Source organism: Aotus nancymaae, unplaced genomic scaffold, assembly GCF_030222135.1.
Source record: "Aotus nancymaae isolate 86718 unplaced genomic scaffold, 86718_ANA_hifiasm-v0.15.2.pri h1tg000064l_1, whole genome shotgun sequence".
Classification (NCBI taxonomy): Eukaryota; Metazoa; Chordata; class Mammalia; order Primates; family Aotidae; genus Aotus; species Aotus nancymaae.
Genome location: NW_026988479.1, coordinates 16,470,444 through 16,488,115, shown reverse-complemented (window position 1 = coordinate 16,488,115; position 17,672 = coordinate 16,470,444). Strand labels below are relative to the sequence as shown.

General features: G+C 42.6%; 1 protein-coding gene across 20 annotated transcripts in view; it reads right to left on the bottom strand.

Moving 5' to 3' along the window:
- Positions 1 to 17,672, bottom strand: part of LOC105725069 (protocadherin gamma-C4) — a 174,714-nt gene that overhangs the window by 31,660 nt on the left and 125,382 nt on the right. Inside the window, exon 1 of one of the 20 annotated variants that reach the window (XM_012464237.3) lies at positions 4,153 to 7,310. The exons of 18 other annotated variants lie outside the window; for them this stretch is intronic. In XM_012464237.3, the coding sequence (XP_012319660.2) occupies positions 4,153 to 6,582 (2,430 nt within the window). In that variant the 5' untranslated portion in view covers positions 6,583 to 7,310. Of the gene's footprint in view, positions 1 to 4,152; positions 7,311 to 17,672 lie in introns of those variants that run through there. One more of the 20 variants, XM_012465464.2, reaches the window with a different exon arrangement.

Below are 17,672 nucleotides of genomic sequence, written 5' to 3'. Positions count from 1 at the left end.
AAACTACTACTCAACCTTTAGTTCATAGCTCAAGCATCACCACCTCTATCATTCCTTCCTGATTTCCCCAGGCTGACTTAGGGGTTTCTTTCCTTTTGGTCCCACTGCATATCTCCATTATCTTTTTTATTTTTATTTTTTGCATGTCTATCTCCTATGGTACTCTGGGTACCAGAATGATGTCTTTTAATTGTTTACAGTGTCTGGCACATAGGGATGCTAATAAATGGTGAATATTGGTATTATTTTTAGTTCAACAAATAGTTATTGAGTACTTGCTCTGTACAGGCACTTCATATGCATTACTTTTCACTCTCACTTTTGCAAAGTAGATATTCTCTTTATTTTGTAGGTGAGGAAACTGGAGTCTAAAGAAATTAAGAGACATCTAAAGTTAAACAACTAATATGTGCAGTACTATACTTATATTAGCAAGTACACACCAAAACAAGTACCCAGTCTGTTTTACTAGAACCGGAGCATCATAAAGCCTTAATCCTACATATCTTTGACTTGACCTTTATATGCCAGCCATATGATTCTCCCCTCTCTAGATTTTTAAAATATTTTATTTTACTTTATTTTATTTATTTATTTATTTTTTTGAGATGGAGTGAGTTTTGCTCTTGTTGCCCAGGCTGGAATGCATGGAATGATCTTGGCTCATGGCAACCTCCGCTTCCCAGGTTCAAGCGATTCTCCTGCCTCAGCCTCCTAAGTACCTGGAATTATAGGCACCCACCACCACACCTGGCTAACTTTTGTATTATTATTATTATTATTTTTTAGACACAGCTTCGTTCTTATTGCCCAGACTGGAGTACAACGGTGTGATCCTGGCTCACCACAATCTCCACCTCCCAGGTTCAAGTGATTCTCCTGCCTCAGCCTTCCATGTAGCTGGGATTACAGGCATGCGCCACCACACCCAGCTAATTTTTTATATTTTTAGTAGAGACGGGGTTTCTCCATGTTGGTCAGGCTGGTCTTGAACTCCTGACCTCAGGTAATCCACCTGCCTTGGCCTCCCAAAGTGCTGGATAACAGGCATGAGCCACTGTGCCTGGCCAACTTTTGTATTTTTAGTATAGATAGGGTTTTGCCATGCTGTCTGGGCAGATCTTGAACTCCTAACATCAAGTGATCCACCTGCCTTGGCCTCCTAAAGTGCTGGGATTACAGGCATGAGCCAGTGCGCCCAGCCCCATCTCTAGATTTTTATTGAGACATAATTCACATACCATATACAATTCACATATTTAAAGTGTACAATCCAGTGGTTTTCAGTATATTTACACATAAGAAACCGATGCAATCATCACGAAAATCTAATTATACAACGATTTTGTGACATCCCTCCAAAAAGAACGCAATACCTATTGAACAGCTGTAGATGTTTAAAGAATAGTTACCCAGGTGCTAGTGGTTTAGGAAATTTTTTCTGTTTAGATGACTGAAATACCATTTTATGTTGTCCTACAGTGATCTTTTAGAACTATTCTATGTAACACTTTAAGGCTGGGAGACCTTATCGTGTTGTTAAAAAAATTGGGCCTGGTCCAACAAAGTTGGATCCTGGTTCTACGAATACCAGAATAACACTTTGCTTACAAATATGCTAAATGATGGATTGGCAGGTTCTAGAGTAGTGGTTTTCAAATTTGTCTGCACATTAGGATCAAGTGGGGGCCTTCAAAAAATTATGATGCCTGTGTCCCACCCCAAGAGATTGTGCTTTAATTGGTCGGGGGGTAGCCTGGGTTTCAGAATTTTTAAAAGGTCACTAGGTGATTTTAATGTGCAACCAAGTTTGAGAACATTGTTCTAGGAAAAAGGCCAGTTGTTGTCAAGGCTGACCAAAAGAGCAGCAGCTGTTTCTTGCTGGGTTTCATCCTTTTTTAGCCTTTTCATATGTGCTTCTATTTTGGTATTTTTGGTTTTTCTCATATGCTTATTTCCAAGGTGTGTTTAAGATTTTAGGTGGGTGAAGAACTAATAAAAATAATAATAGTAATAGCTAATAATTTTTTTTTTTAGACAGGCTCTCACTCTATTGCCATGGTTGAAGAGTAGTGGTACAATCACAGTTGACTGCAGCTTCAACCTCCCAGGCTCAAGCAATTCTCTCACTACAGCCTCCCAAGTAGCTGGTACCACAGGTGCATGCCAACATGCCCAGCTAACGAAAAAAAAATTTTTTTTTGAGACAAGTTCTCTGTTACCCAGGCTGGAGTGCAGTGGCATGATCTTGGCTTACTACAACCTCTGCCTCCTGGGTTCAAGTGATTCTCCTGCCTTAGCCTCCTGAATAGATGGGATTACAGGCACATGCCACCATGCCTGGCTAATTTTTGTATTTTCAGTACAGACAGGGTTTCACCATGTTGGTTAGGCTTGTCTCAAACTCCTGACCTTGTGATCCACCTGCTGCAGCCTCCCAAAGTTCTAGGATTACTGGAGTGAGCCACCGTGCCCAGCCCCCAATTTTTTTGGGGCGGGTAGAGACAGGGTCTCACTATGTTGCCCAGGCTGGTCTTGAACTCCTGGCCCCAAGCAATCCTCCCACCTCAGCCTCCCAAAATGCTGGGAGCTGGCTAATAATTTTTTAACGGTTACGATATGCCAGGCATTGTGCTAAGCACTTTGCATACATTATACCATGCATGAATCTGATAAAATACTTATTATTCCCTTTTGCATTTTTGGAAGAGGCTTAGAAAGCAGATCAAGTAACTTGGCCACAGATTCATAGTATAGTTGGTAAGTGGTAGAACTTCATTTATCTAACTGCCAAATCCAAGAGTTGATAGCAATGATGCACTGAGTAATAAAATAACAGCGGTTCTCCTATAGTTGAGAGTATGTATAGGGTTCTCTCCAGGGCAAAGGCCTTGCATTCACCTGGCATGGATACCATGCCTTAACGGTATCCTTGCATACCACCCTAAATGAATGCTTTACCTTTCTAAGGATATGAATTTCTCTACTTTTCACATTGTACATATACTTAAGAAAAACAAGGCTGGAAGGACAGGGACTGACACTGGAGGCACCAAAAAGACTCTCCTTTTGTAGTTTCTGGGTTTTTTGTTGTTGTTATTATTAAAGAGACAGGGTTTCCCGATATTGCCTAGGCTGGAGTGCAGTGGCTATTCACAGGTGTGATCCCACTACTGGATAGCACAGCGGTTTTGACCTTCTCCATTTCCAACCCAGGCCAGTTCACCCCCTCTTAAGCCACCTGATGGCCCTGCCTTCCCAAGAGGTCACTGTATTCATGCTGAACTTAGTGCAGACAGTGGATTGATCAATAGATCAGCATAGTGCACCACAGCCCAGAACTCCTGGGCTCAAGCAATCCTCCCACCTCAGTCACTGAGTAGCCGAAACTACAGGTGTACACCACTGAGTCTGGCTACTTTGTGCTTTTTGTGTGTGTGTCATCTAGATTTATGTTCAAAATAAATTATTACTTTTATAATTAAAAGTGGTTATCTTTGGGTTTGGAGATTATAGTTTTAATTTTTTAAATACTTTTCTGTATTTTCCAGCAAACATGCATCACTGTTACAAGGTAATTTGTAAGTAGGGTGCACATTATTTCCAGTAGAGTACTCGAAATAAAATTTAAAGGATGCCCAGAATTTCATTTTGTACATAGAAAATTATCTGAGAATGAGATACAGGATCTGTGTAAACAAAGGAAAATTATTTAAAAACTATTAGTTTTAATGCAAACATCACAATCACTTGAAAGGTGGGGGAATGATGCAGTTTTTGTATTCCTAGAAGCTGCCACTGGTTAGAGGTATCCAGCAACTTATTCCTAATGTAAACTATACCAAGCCAAACTCTGATCGCTGAGATCTTGTGTTTTGGCTGAACCACCCCTTAGCAAGACTGGTCAGTTGTGATAGCAAATGAATGCTGAGGATATGAATTGGGTCTACAGATGAGTCAAGTATCTCCCCTTGAAATGCATGCCACCATTTCACAAAGGCACTAAATTTGATCTAGGAAAAGTCAGGTGAAAGTGTGAATGCATAATGAGGAAAACATCTTCATCACTAAAAAACAGCTCCATTCCTTCCTCAATATGATGTAGAAATAAAAAAGCACTAACAGGGTCAAGCATGACTTGCTAATCCTTACCTGTCCGGGAGGGGCGCTCTCTGCACCCAACACCTGCCTATAGAACACGGGATCGCAGCTCCGCAGCGTGTTCTGGCGGCTGGCCAGTGGGCTGGCTGCACCAGGTTTCTTCAGCAGCGGGTCGCTGCGGCGAGAGTCCGTGGTGAGATACACCTGATGGTAAAGTTGCGGCGACATCAGGCCTCCCCGCACGGCGTCCGCGTGCAAGGAGGGCCCTGGTGTTCGGTACAGTGAGCTCACCGGGGCTCGGTATAGGTCTCTAGACTGCTTCCACTTGTAAACTTTGAATATGATTACTCCGAACGCTGTGACCACGAACCCCACAGAAACCAGGATTAGAGAAAGAAGTAGATAAAAGGTGAGATTTTTGTTCTGCTCCCGGGGGGCAGAGCCAGAGGGGAACTCGGCTCGGGCCTCAGGAGAGTCCTCGGTTACTGACACGGTGAGGGTAGCGGTGGTGGACAGCGAAGGCTCCCCATTGTCTTTGATCAAGACCGTGAGAGTCTGCCTGGGTGAATCTGTGTCCTGGACTGGGCGGGCAGTGCTGATTTGACCAGTGTGGAGCCCTATGGCAAAAAGGCTCTGGTTAGGGGCTCCCAAGAGACTGTAGGAGAGCCAGGCATTGTGCCCTGCATCGGCGTCCCAGCCTACCACCCGTGACACTAGGTGGCCTGCTGCGGTACCTCGAGGCAGCATCTCCACCGAGCTCCCACCTGGCCGAGGATATAGGACCTGGGGAGCATTGTCATTGCGATCAGTGACAAATATGTTCACGCTGATGTTGGTGGCCAGGACCGGAGTGCCCCCATCGCTGATATGAGCTGTTAATTCAAATTCCCGTCGATCCTCGTAGTCTAGGGGCACTAAGGATGACACTATGCCATTGTCACGATTTATTGTGAAATAGCGACCCACTAGTCCGGTTTCAGCTCCTTGCTCCAAGAGAAAGAAAGAAAGTCGAGCATTCTGCGGGGCGTCGGGGTCCCAGACACTAAGGTTTAGTATTGGAGCCCCTGGGAGGTTGTTTTCTTCAATGTAAACGTCGTAGGAAGATTGAGAAGATTGTGGAGGGTTGTCATTGATGTCGGACACTTGAACACGCACTACTGTAAGGGCTGAGAGGGAGGGAGTTCCCGCATCTCGGGCGGTGATGCTGAGGTTGTATTCTGGCACAGTCTCCCGATCCAGGTCTGCACTGGTTTTCAAAGTGAAGTAATTCTTGAGGGAAGAAGTAAGGCTGAAAGGTAGACCTGGTGGAACTTCGCAGGTCACCAGCCCGTTCTCGCCAGCATCAAGGTCAGTCACACTGAGCAAAGCGATGACAGTTCCCAGAGGGGCATCCTCGGGTACTGGGCTATACACGGAGGTGACTGTGATCTCCGGGGCATTGTCATTCACATCCACAACTTCCACCAACACTTTGCAATGTGCTCCTTCGGGATTGGCGCCCTTGTCTTTGGCCTGGATGTAAATCTCATGGAGTTTGGTGTCCTCGAAGTCCAGTCGACCCTTGATTGTCAGCATCCCGGTTACAAGGTCTAAGGCGAATAGTTCCCGCACGCCGGCGCGGTTGTGGCTGCCGAAGGAGTAAATAATTTCACCGTTGGGGCCTTCATCCAGATCCGTTGCAAGGACGTGCACCACGCGCGTGCCGGGGGGTGCATCCTCCAGGACGCGCGCCCGGTACAAGGACTGGTTGAAGACAGGCGCATTGTCATTCGCGTCCAGCACCGTGATGTGGATAGGCAGGCTGGCGGAGAGAGCCGGGGTTCCTCCGTCCAACGCGGTCAGTACTAACTGGAGACTAGGCTCTCGTTCTCGGTCCAGGGCGCGCTCCAGCACCAGCTCCGCGTACTTGGTGCTGTCCTCCCGCGTCTGCACGCGAAGCGCAAAGTATTCGTTTCGGCTCAGCTCATAGGTTTGTAAAGAGTTGCTTCCCACATCGGGATCGTGCGCGCTCTCGAGCGGAAAGCGCGTCCCCAGCGCCATGGCCTCGCTAATCTCCAATTTCATTTCCCGGGTAGGGAAAGCAGGATTGTTGTCGTTGATGTCCTGGATCACCACTTCCACGCTGAACAGCTCCAGCGGGTTCTCCACTACCAACTCCAGAGTTACAGTGCAAGAGGGCAGTGTCCCACACAGCTCCTCTCGATCCAGACGGTCGTTCACGAACATCTCTCCGGTCTCCCGGTTCACCTCAAAGAATTTTCGGCTAGCTCCAGACACCACCCGGAGCCTGCGGGCTGACAGGCTACCGAGATCCAAACCAAGGTTCGCGACCACATTGCCCACAGCGAAACCCTTCTCTCTTTCCTCCAGAATCTCATAGTGAATGACGGTGGAAGCCTTGTTCAAGGCACTAAGCAGAAGTAAAACTCCCACTACCCTCCCGGTGCTTACCAGTCCTCTCCTCCAGGCCTCTGGGACCATCTCACTCAAAAGCAATTCCTCTCAGCGGGGTCCAGATCGTCCCTGCGATTTCGCTGAGAAACTTTCAGCGGGTTAGCGCTTGGGCGCTGGGCGCCGAGTCCGACATGGCTTTCTGGATGCCGTTGATTTGCTCGCCGGCTGTTCAGTCTCTGCCTCATCCCGGGGCGCAGAAAGGGGACGGGCCGGGGCCCGATCTCCAGCGTCTTCATTGGCCGACAGCGGCACACAGAGTCCCAGCCAATAACTGCACGAAGAATGAGCTAGCGCCGGGCTCTCTGAGCAGGACACGCGCTAGCGCCAGGAACTTCACTTTCCTTTGGCTTCTTTCCAGAGTTTCCAGTCAAAGCGCCTTGCCAGTATCTGTGCACAGGAAACCTACCTTAGGGAAAGCCAGCCGCGGGGCAATGAGGCTAGCCGTTCTGCAAGTCTCCAGTCCAAATCAAGACACATTAAACACTTGAATCGCTTTCTTTGATCACAGGAAGGGGGATCGAACCAAACCGAAAACGACACAACGTTGTTTGGGAAAACATCAACAAATCTGGTTTGTTGGAAGACAAACAATTAGCCGGACCCTATTTGTAAGGAGGCACTTAGCATTTCCGTGGAGACAATAATAATTTCAGTTTTATCTCTTACCAAATGAAACTAGCATTCCCTGTCATTTCCTCACTTTCTGGAGCTACTATCAAATTAACAGGAGTTACTATCTATTGGTTTAACTCTGTCTTATAAAATTTAAAAGTACAACTCAGATTTTATTTCTTTTAAAACTGGATGTCATTGTTAGCTCTCATTTTTTAGGAACCAGGGAGAAAGTTAAAATTTCCCTACCCTGTCTTTCACAAGGAGCATGATCTCAATCGTAGATCATAATCTGTTGTTTCCCTTTACTCGATCAATCCTTTTCCCAAGATCTTGGGTACTATAAGCCACAAGAAGTTGCACTGCTAATGAAGAAGAAGACAGAGAAGATTTTAAAAAGAAAAAAAGCCAGACCTATTTACCACCTAGGATCTTTATAAAATTATTGAAATAATGGCAGCAACGCTTCACAAATCTTTAGAGAAATACAAAGCCTTTACCCACAGAATAAAGAGCCTTGAGTTTTCTGGATTTAGAACTGTAGTCGCCAAACAAAATTGCAGTGATTAGGATAGTGAATAAAAGAGTCCAATGTGATGCAAGCCAGAGTTGAGATGTATATCCTTGAACAAGAAACCAGCCTCTAGTGTTCCTGGATTTCTATTCTATTAAATGAAGAAGTCAGGTAAAGAGCTTGGCACAGAGTAAGCCTCAATTAATGATGCAAACCACCCCATTAGATGTAAAGTGTTAGAGCCTCATACTATCTCTGTATACTTGTTTTGGACATCACTTTGATTGCATAGAGTCCTTTTGAAGTATAACAGAACCTTGAACATAGGTGGAGAGGTAGGCACATAGGTTAGGTAGATAGATAAGAAGTAAGGATATATAGGATATTTCTCGAAGAGATGAAAAGCCATATGTGACCTATATGTCCAAGTCTTTAACACTTCAATTAATCTCTGAAAACTCCCAGGTTTAAATGCTCAAGTTTGATAATTAGCCAGACCACTAAGAGGGCTGATAGGCATCAGAAGATAGAACACATTTAGAATTTAGAATATAGAGTATAGCCCAGTCACTTGCTACTCAAAGTGTGAGGACCAGTGGTCTAGGCATTGGCTGGGGAACTTGTTAGAAATGCAGAAATGCTCTCCTTCAGACCTACTGAGCCAGGATTTACATTTTAACAAAACACCAGGGTGATCTGAAAACACATTAAAGTTTGACAAGCACTGATCTAGTGGGTTATTCAGAGATACACTGGTTTGTCAATCTTTTTTTACCCCATTCAGCATCACTTAATTCACAATCTGTTTTTTGAAAATCAGCTTTTAAAAACGTAAGCAGTTTTCTCAATAATAAGGCCTGTCATTTTCTTGATAATAAGACCTGTAGTTTTCTGAGGCTTTGTTGTTGCTGTTGTTGCTTGTTTTTTGGTTTTTGTTTCTGAGACAGGATTTCACTTTGTCGTCCAGGCTAGAGTACAGTGGAACAATCATAGCTCACTGCAACCTCCAACTCCTCGGGCTCAAGGGATCCTCCTACTTCAGACTTCTGAGTAGTTGGGACTACAGGCATAAGCCACTGCACCCAGATCATAGTTTTCTTAAGATCTCTTCATGAAACAACAGAACCCTTGTGTATTCATTCTCCACAATAATGAGGTTGATCTTCCTAAAATTTTAATTGGTTCACACAATTCTCCAGCCACTCCTCAGTAGCATCGTATTGCTCTTGAATTAAAATACCAAATCCTTTGCATAGTGTCCAAGTTCTCCCGTCTTCTCTGTCTCTCTCACTATACTCCATTTCACTGCTTTGATTGTGGTCAGAACCCCAGCTCTTCCCTGCCTCAGGGCCTTCACACAGGCTGTTCTTTTGCCAGGAAAGCTGCTTTCTCCTTCCTCCCTTTGCTTTGCTAATTTCTACAAATCTTTCCTGTCCATTGAACTTGGCATGACTTTAAATTTTATAGTTATTTTTGCTTAAGCAAAATGTCTGCTTCTCCCACTGAAAAAGAAAAAAAGAAGCTCCAGGAGGGCAGGGACCATTCTATTTTGGTGGCCACTTGTATCCCCACAGTCTAGCACAGGAGGCACTTAATGCTTATTAACTTAGCAATCTTTATGCTAATGGCATAGGATAATAATCATAGCATACACTAAGGACTATATATGTATTCATTTGTGTGGACCCAATCTCCCTGGAAGTAAGCATTTTTGGAAGATGCATTTACTCCTCCAAGTTACCAGTGGGCCTAATGAAACTATTTCCTAGCCCTAATGATCTGAAGAGATAATATAGTTTGCCAAAGAGCCAAGTGAAGTGTGGTAATACAACTCACAGTGGATAATAAACAAAGATGCCATAACTTGTTGTATCACTTATTTCTAGGGGAAGAGGAAGGACCAGTATACAGGATTTATATACTGATTCAACACAATTTCCCAGTCTTTATCTTTTTTCTTCTCTGTTTTATAATTTCAAGAGAGCTTCTGATCAATGGGATGCAGCATTTATAATATAATTTAAAAATAATATAATATAATTTTATAAAAATAATATAATATAATTTTAAAATGGAAAATGGATATATTATATGATTGATGTCTTATGTCTTAGTGTCAAAAAGATTCAAATTCCAATACTAGATATTACACCTAGAAGCTATGTAACCATGAAACTTTTATTTTTAGTTTCTCTTTTATTTTCTTTATCTATAAAACGGAAATAATAATAGGACTCATTGTTATAACCACAGACATGTCAATCATTTTAAAAATCTTTTAACAGTTTTCTACATACAATATAGTGCCCCTATATAATGCAGGGATTTTTAATAAATTTATACAGTAATGCAACCAATCCCACAATCCAGTTTGGAATATGCTCATGGCCCCCAAAACTTCCCTCATGCCTGTCTGTAGTCAATCTTCCTACCTTCAGCCTCAGGCAACCATAGTTTTGCTTTTTCCAGATATTTTATTAAAAAGGAATTACAAAATAGGTAGTCTTTTATATGTCTTTTATATGGCATAGCATAATGTCAAACTCAGCTTTTAACCACACCCTCAGATGTGTTAGGTCTCTAACCTTCCTCACCTGGTAAGTGACACTTCTATTCCAGCTAGAATTTCAGAAGTAATTTTTAGTATTTTTTTCTGCATCTCCACATCCAGTAAATTACGAATCCATATCAATGCTTACTACTCCCAAAATATATTTTGAAACTATCAATTACTAATCCTATCTATCGCCACCCCTGAGTCAAAGCCACCTTAAATGCTGTCATAGCTTCCTTGGTGTTATTCTTACTCCCACTTTTGCATTCCCTAAATTCCATTTCACATGCAGAGACCTGAATAATCTTTTGAAAATGTACATGAGATTATACATCTTCCTTGCTAAAAACATAACTAGAACTAGCTACATAACTTTTAAAATGAGTGCAAAATAAAAATAGGGGGATTGGAGGCCAGGCGTGGTGGGTCACACCTGTAATCCCAGCACTGTCGGAGACCAAGATGGGCAGATCACTTAAGATCAGGAGTTTGAGAGCAGGCTGGACAACATGACAAAACCCTGTCTCTACTAAAAATACAAAAAATTAGCCAGGTGTGGTGGTGGGCACCTGTAATCCTAGCTACTATGGAGGTTGAGGCAGGAGAATCACTTGAATCCAGGAGGCAGAGGTTGCAGTGAGCCAAGATCACACCACTGTACTCCACCCTGGACAACAGAGGGACACTGAGAAAAAAAGAACGAAAGAGCGAGAGAGAGAGAGACGGAGGGAGGGAGAGAGGGAGAGAAGGAGGGGAGGAAGGAAATAAGGAAGGAAGGAAGGAAGGAAGAAAGAAGGGAGCTTGGACTTCTTATTAAAAATAATTGAGCAGGCATGATGGCTCATGCCTGTAGTCCCAGCACTTTGGGAAGCTGAGGCGGGAGAATCACTTGAGGCCAGGAATTTGAGAGCAGCCTGAGCAACACAGTGAAAGCCCCATCTCTACAAAAACAAAAACAAACAAAAAACTTATCTGAGCATGATTGTGTGTGTTTGTTGTCCTAACTACTCAGAAGGATGAAGTGGGAGGATCACCTGAGCCCAAGGCTGTAGTGAGTTGGGCTGTTAAGAGGATTTTATATATTTTTTCCTTATGTGCAATAATTTAATAGCATCTTGAATAGGATTTTCTGATATTATTAACCCTCTGGGAATAATATTTGGTAATTAGACAGTTAGCTAATATTAAAATATATATTAGGCAATATTTATTGAGAGTTTCCTCTGTGCAAAGCAAGGTCAGCTTCATGGGCATGTGACCTGTGCAGTGACACGGGGCTTCATGCTTAGATGGGACCCCTTGCTTCGAAGGTCTCTATCCTTTGGTTAGGGCTCCGCTGTTATCATCTTGAAATTTTTAATAATTTTTTTTTGACTCAGGGTCTTGCTGTGTCAGTCAGGCTGGAGCACAGTGGACTCACTACAGTCCACTACAGTGGACTCATTACTGCCTCAATCTCCATAGGCTGTAGTGAGTCCACTGCACTCTCCGTAGGCTGTAGTGAGTCCACTGCACTCCAGCCTGGGTGACACAGCAAGACCCTGAGTCAAAAAAAAAAAATTATTAAAAATTTCAAGATGATAACAGCGGAGCCCTAACCAAAGGGTAGGGACCTTCGAAGCAAGGGGTCCCTTCTAAGCACGAAGCCCCATGTCACTGCACAGGTCACATGCCCATGAAGCTGACCTTGCTTTGCACAGAGGAAACTCTCAATAAATATTGCCTAATATACATTTTAATATTAGCTAACTGTCTAATTACCAAATATTATTCCCAGAGAGTTAATAATATCAGAAAATCCTATTCAAGATGCTATTAAATTATTGCACATAAGGAAAAAATATATAAAATCCTTTTAAAATCCTAAATATCATCTAGCAGTCTTTTCATTCAATCTAATTTGTCTATTTGAACAGCATCCTAAGCTCAAATTATGGGCTCATTTGAGGAAAAAATGGAATAAAAACAATTAACCAATAAATCAAACAAACATGTTTCAATTTAGTCAAGTGGAACATTTAAGGATTTGGTGAAGAAGCTGAATGGTTTAGCCTTCATATTTATCTGAAGTTTACATGAATATTTTGCATACTTTGATTTGATAAGGTGATCTGTGAATTTTTTTTTATTGTTTGCTTTTTTTTTTTGTTTATTTGTTTTTGAGACAGTCTGTTGCCCGGGCTGGAGTGTAGTGGCATGATCTCACATCACTACAGCCTCTGCCTCCAGAGTTCAAGTAGTTCTCGTGCCTCAGCCTCCCAAGTAGCTGGGATTACAGGCATGCCACCACATCCAGCTAATTTTTGTATTTTTGGTAGAGACGGGTTTTCACCATGCTGGCCAGGCTGGTCTCGCACTCCTGACTTCAGGTGATCTGCCTGCCTCAGCCTCCAAAGTGCTGGGATTACAGGCGTGAGCCACCACACCCACTCTGAATCTTAAGAATAAGTTTTATATGACCTCTATTCTATCCACAATATTTTTGCAATTACAAATAATGCTGTAATAAATAACCTTGTATATATGTATTTTTGTAATTTTTGAGGTGTATAGTTATGATAAATTCCTAATAGTGTGATGGGTCATAGGACAAATGCATATGTAGTTTTGTTAGAACAAGAAGAAATTATGCCATCAAAATATTTTGAAACTTATTTAGTTACTTATTTATTTATTTATTTATTTTTTTGAGATGGAGTTTCGCTCTTGATACCCAGGCTGGAGTGCAATGGCGCGATCTCGGCTCACCGCAACCTCCGCCTCCTGGGTTCAGGCAATTCTCCTGCCTCAGCCTCCTGAGTAGCTGGGATTACAGGCACGCGCCACCGTGCCCAGCTAATTTTTTGTATTAGTAGAGACGGGGATTCACTATGTTGACCATGATGGTCTCGATCTCTTGACCTCGTGATCCACCCGCCTCGGCCTCCCAAAGTGCTGGGATTACAGGCTTGAGCCACCGCGCCCGGCCCTACTTATTTATTTCTAAGATAGAGTTTCACTCTTGTTGCCCAGGCTGGAGTGCAATGGTGTGATCTCGGCTCACTGCAACCTTTGCCTCCCAGTTTTAAGGGATTCTCCTGCCTCAGCCTCAGAGTAGCTGGGATTACAGACATGGCCACCACACCCAGCTAATTTTGTATTTTTAGTAGAGACGGGGTTTCTCTATGTTGGTCAGGCTGGTCTTGAACTCCTGACCTGAGGCGATCCACTGGCCTCAGCCTCCCAAAGTTCTGGGATTACAGGTGTGAGCCACTGCACCGGGCTCTATTTTTTTACTTTAATTTTTATTTATTTATTTTTGAGACAGAGTCTCACTCTGTAGCCAGGCTGGAGTGCAGTGGCGCCATCTTGGCTCACTGCAACCTCTGCCTCCTGGGTTCAAGCGATTCTCCTGCTTCAGCCTTCCAAGTATTATTACAGGCGAGCGCCACTATGTCCAGCTAATTTTTGTATTTTTAGTAGAGATGAGGTTTCACCATGTTGGTCAGGATGGTCTCGATCTCTTGACCTCGTGATCTGCCTGCCTCAGCCTCCCAATGTGCTGGGATTACAGGCATGAGCCACTGTGCCTATTTTATTTCATTTTTTGAGACAGGGTCTTTCTCTGTTGTCCAAGCTGGAGTGCAGTGGGGTGATCACGGCTCACTGAAGCCTCAACTTCAAAAGGCTCAAGCAATCCTCCTGCCTCAGCCTCCCGAGTAGCTAGAACTACAGACATGTGCCACTATTTCTGTCTAATTTTTAAATTTTTGTAGAGAAAGGGTCTTGCTTTGTTGCCCAGAATTGTCTCAAACTCCTAGGCTCAAGCAATCCTCCCACCTTGGCCTCCCAAAGTGCTGGGATTACAGGAGTGAGCCACCGCACCCAGCAAAAACAATAATTTTGGAGGTCAAAAGCCTAAGGGGGAAAAAAAGTTTACCCCATCTCCCATTTTAGTGCTATTCTCTTCTAGTCTTAGATCACATTAGTACCTTCTTATTGTTTATTATATCACAAAGGTTAAATATGTCGGGAAACTACCTGTAAAAAATTTACTAAATTTGTCCACATGAAAATCTTCCATAAGACCTACATTCTCCTCAGAAAGAATGTGTTTCAATTTTGCCCCCATATTTTGCTATTACATTGCTATCTAACTTGTTAGTTCTCACCAAATGGGTAGCCTTGTATGGCTGAGTTATTTATTTATTTATTTATTTATTTATTTATTTATGAGATGGAGTTTCCCTCTTCTTGCCCAGGCTGGAGTGCAATGGCATCATCTTGGCTCACCACAACCTTTGCCTCCCAGGTTTAAGTAATTCTCCTGTCTCAGCCTCCCAAGTAGCTGGGATTACAGGCGCCTGCCACTACACCCAGCAATTTTTTTGTTTTTAGTAGTGACAGGGTTTCACCATGTTGGCCAGGCTGGTCTCAAACTTCTAACCTCAGATGATCCATCTGTCTCAGCCTCCCAAAGTGCTAGGATTACAGGCATGAGCTACCATGCCTGGCCTATTTTTTTCTAAATGAAGTAATTCACTTCAACATATAAAAGAGGAAGAAAGAACTGTGGCTTTCTGATCATTAAAATTTTCTGGCAGCTGGGTGTGGTGGCTCACGGATGTAATTCCAGCACTTTGGGAGGCTGAGGTGGGCTGACTGCTTGAGCTCAGGAGTTTGAGACAGCCTAGGCAACATGGTGAAACCTTATCTCTACAAAAAATATAAAAATCAGCCTGGCATCGTGGCATGTGCTTATAGTCCTAGCTACTCGAGAGGCTAAGTGGGGGCACTTGAGCCTGTGAGGTGGAGGTTGCAGTGAGCTGAGATTGTGCCACTCCAGCCTGGGTAACAAAGTCAGAGCCTGTCTGAAAAAAAATAAAAACCTTCTGGCACTATAGAAGTTTCATACATGATAAAGATTCTATCTCAAATCACTGAGACAAAGATGAAGTTCTTAATAAATGGCATTGGGACAACTGGATAGCCATTTGGGAAAAAAGATACAATTAGATCCGTATCTCAGCACATACAAAAATAAACTCCAATTAGATCAAGGATCTAAATGTGGAAACCAAAGACCATACAAGTACTATCACTGGAAGAAAACAGTGATGAATGTTTCTATAACCTAGGTGTGGGGAAAATTTTCTAACTATTACTCAAAACCTAAATGCAATATAAGAAAACATTGATTTGGCCAGGTGCCGTGGCTCATGCCTGTAATCCCAGCACTTTGGGAGGCCAAGGGTAGATCACTTGAGGTCAGGAGTTTGAGGCCAGCCTGGCCAACATGGTGAAACATTGTCTCTAGTAAAATACAAAAATTAGCCAGGCATGGTGGCATGCACATGTAATCTCAGCTACTCAAGAGGCTGAGACATGAGAATCACTTGAACCTGGGAAACAGAAGTTGCAGTGAGCTGAGATGGCAACATTGCACTCCAGCCTGGGTGACAGAGTAAGACTCAATCTTAAAAAAAAAAATTGATTTATTTCATTACACAAAAACAAAGAGGAAAAAATTGCATTGCAAAAAAATACCAAAAGGCAAATGACAAGCTGTGAGAAAATATTTGCAGTCTGTTTCTTGGATGAAAGGCTAATACAAGAAAGTTCACAGAAAATGCATATTATGAAAAAAATGCATGGATTTCAAAATATTTCTTGCACCAAAATAAACCCATACTAACTTCTTATAACATGTCTGAATAGGATCTAGTTTGGGGCACTAAGAAGAATAAGATATCAGTTTGAAAAGAGCCCCTATAAGAGTAACATGAATTCTGCTGAAGTGGAAACAAGAAGAGACATCACATTTGTGATGAAGCTTGAGTGGAAGAATGGTGAATAATTGATGTTTTGTGAAAAGTTTATGGAGACAATGCCCCAAAGAAATCAGCAGCTTACAAATAACTAATTTGTTTTAAGAAGGGATAAGACAATGTTGAAGATGAAGCCCACAGGAAAAGACCATCTACATCAATTTGGGAGAAAAAAAAAGAACTTATCTGTGCTCTAATGAAAGAATACCTACAATTAACAGCAGAAACAATAGCCAACACCATAGATGTCTTAGTTAGTTCAGGTACACAGTTCTAACTGAAAAATTAAGGTTGAGGAAACTTTCCATTAGATTGGTGCCAAAACCATTACATCTAGATTAGCTGCAAAAAAATTAGCCAGGCATGGTGGCATATGCCTGTAGTCCCAGCTACTTGGGTGCCTGAGGTGGGAAGATTGCTTGAGCCCACGAGGCCAAGGCTGCAGTGAGCCATGATGGTGCTCCATTACTCCAGCCTGGTAACAGAGCAAGACTGCGTCTCAAAAAAGTAAAAATAAAATAGATCAGCTGCAGTAAGACCAGAGCTTTCAATGGAAATTTTAAACAAGTGTGATCAAGATCTTGAAGGGTTTCTTCAAAAGAACTGTAGTAGCAGATGAAACATGGCTTTACCAGCATGATCCTGAAGACAAAGCACAAGAGGCAGAAGTGGTTCAGTCAACACAAAAGCAGAGTGGTCAAGAGCAAATGTCATGGCAATGGTTTTTTGGGAAGCTCAAGGCATCTTGTTTGTTGACTTTCTGGAGGGCCAAAGAGTGATAAGATCTGTTTTTATGAGACTGTTTTGAGAAAGTTACCAAAGCTTTAGCAGAAAAATGCCTGGGAAAACTTCCCCAGAGTCCTCCTTAATTATGACAATACTCCTGCTCATTCCTCTCATCAAGCAAGGGCAATTTTGTGAGAGTTTTGTTGGGAAATCATTAGGCACCCAATACATTCCTGATTTGGCTTTTTCTGACTTGTTTTTGTTTCCTATTAAAAGTCTAAAGGGCATCCATTTTTTCTTCAGTAACCAATATAAAAAAGACTGCATTAACATGGTTAACTTCCCAGGACCCTCAGTTCTTTAGGGATGAACTAAATGGCTGGTATCATCGCTTACAAAAGTGTCTTGAACTTGATGGCACTCACGTTGAAAATTAAAGTTTATATATTTATCTTTTAATTCAACTTTTTCATAAGCATTTAGAATCCCTTCAGAGATCCTCTAAACTTTTTTATAAATTTAGGCTGAAACACTTAAAAAAAAAAATACTAGAAAAATGAAAATAAGACATGAAGAGACAATTCAAAAAAAAAATATAGAGTCATTTGTGGTGGTCCATGGCTGTAATCCTAGCACTTTGGGAGGCCGAGGTGGGAGGATCACTTGAGGCCAGAAGTTCAAGACTAGCCTGGGAAACATAGTGAGACTCCCACATCTCTACAAAAAATAAAAAAATTTGCTGGGCATGGTGGTGTCCATCTGTAGTCCTAGCTACTTGGGAGGCTAAGGTAGGAGGATTGCTTGAGCCCAGGAGTTTGAGGCCACCATGAGCTATGACTGCATCACTGCAATTCGGCCTGGGCAACAGAGCAAGATTCTTGTCTCTAAAAAAACAAAAAAACAT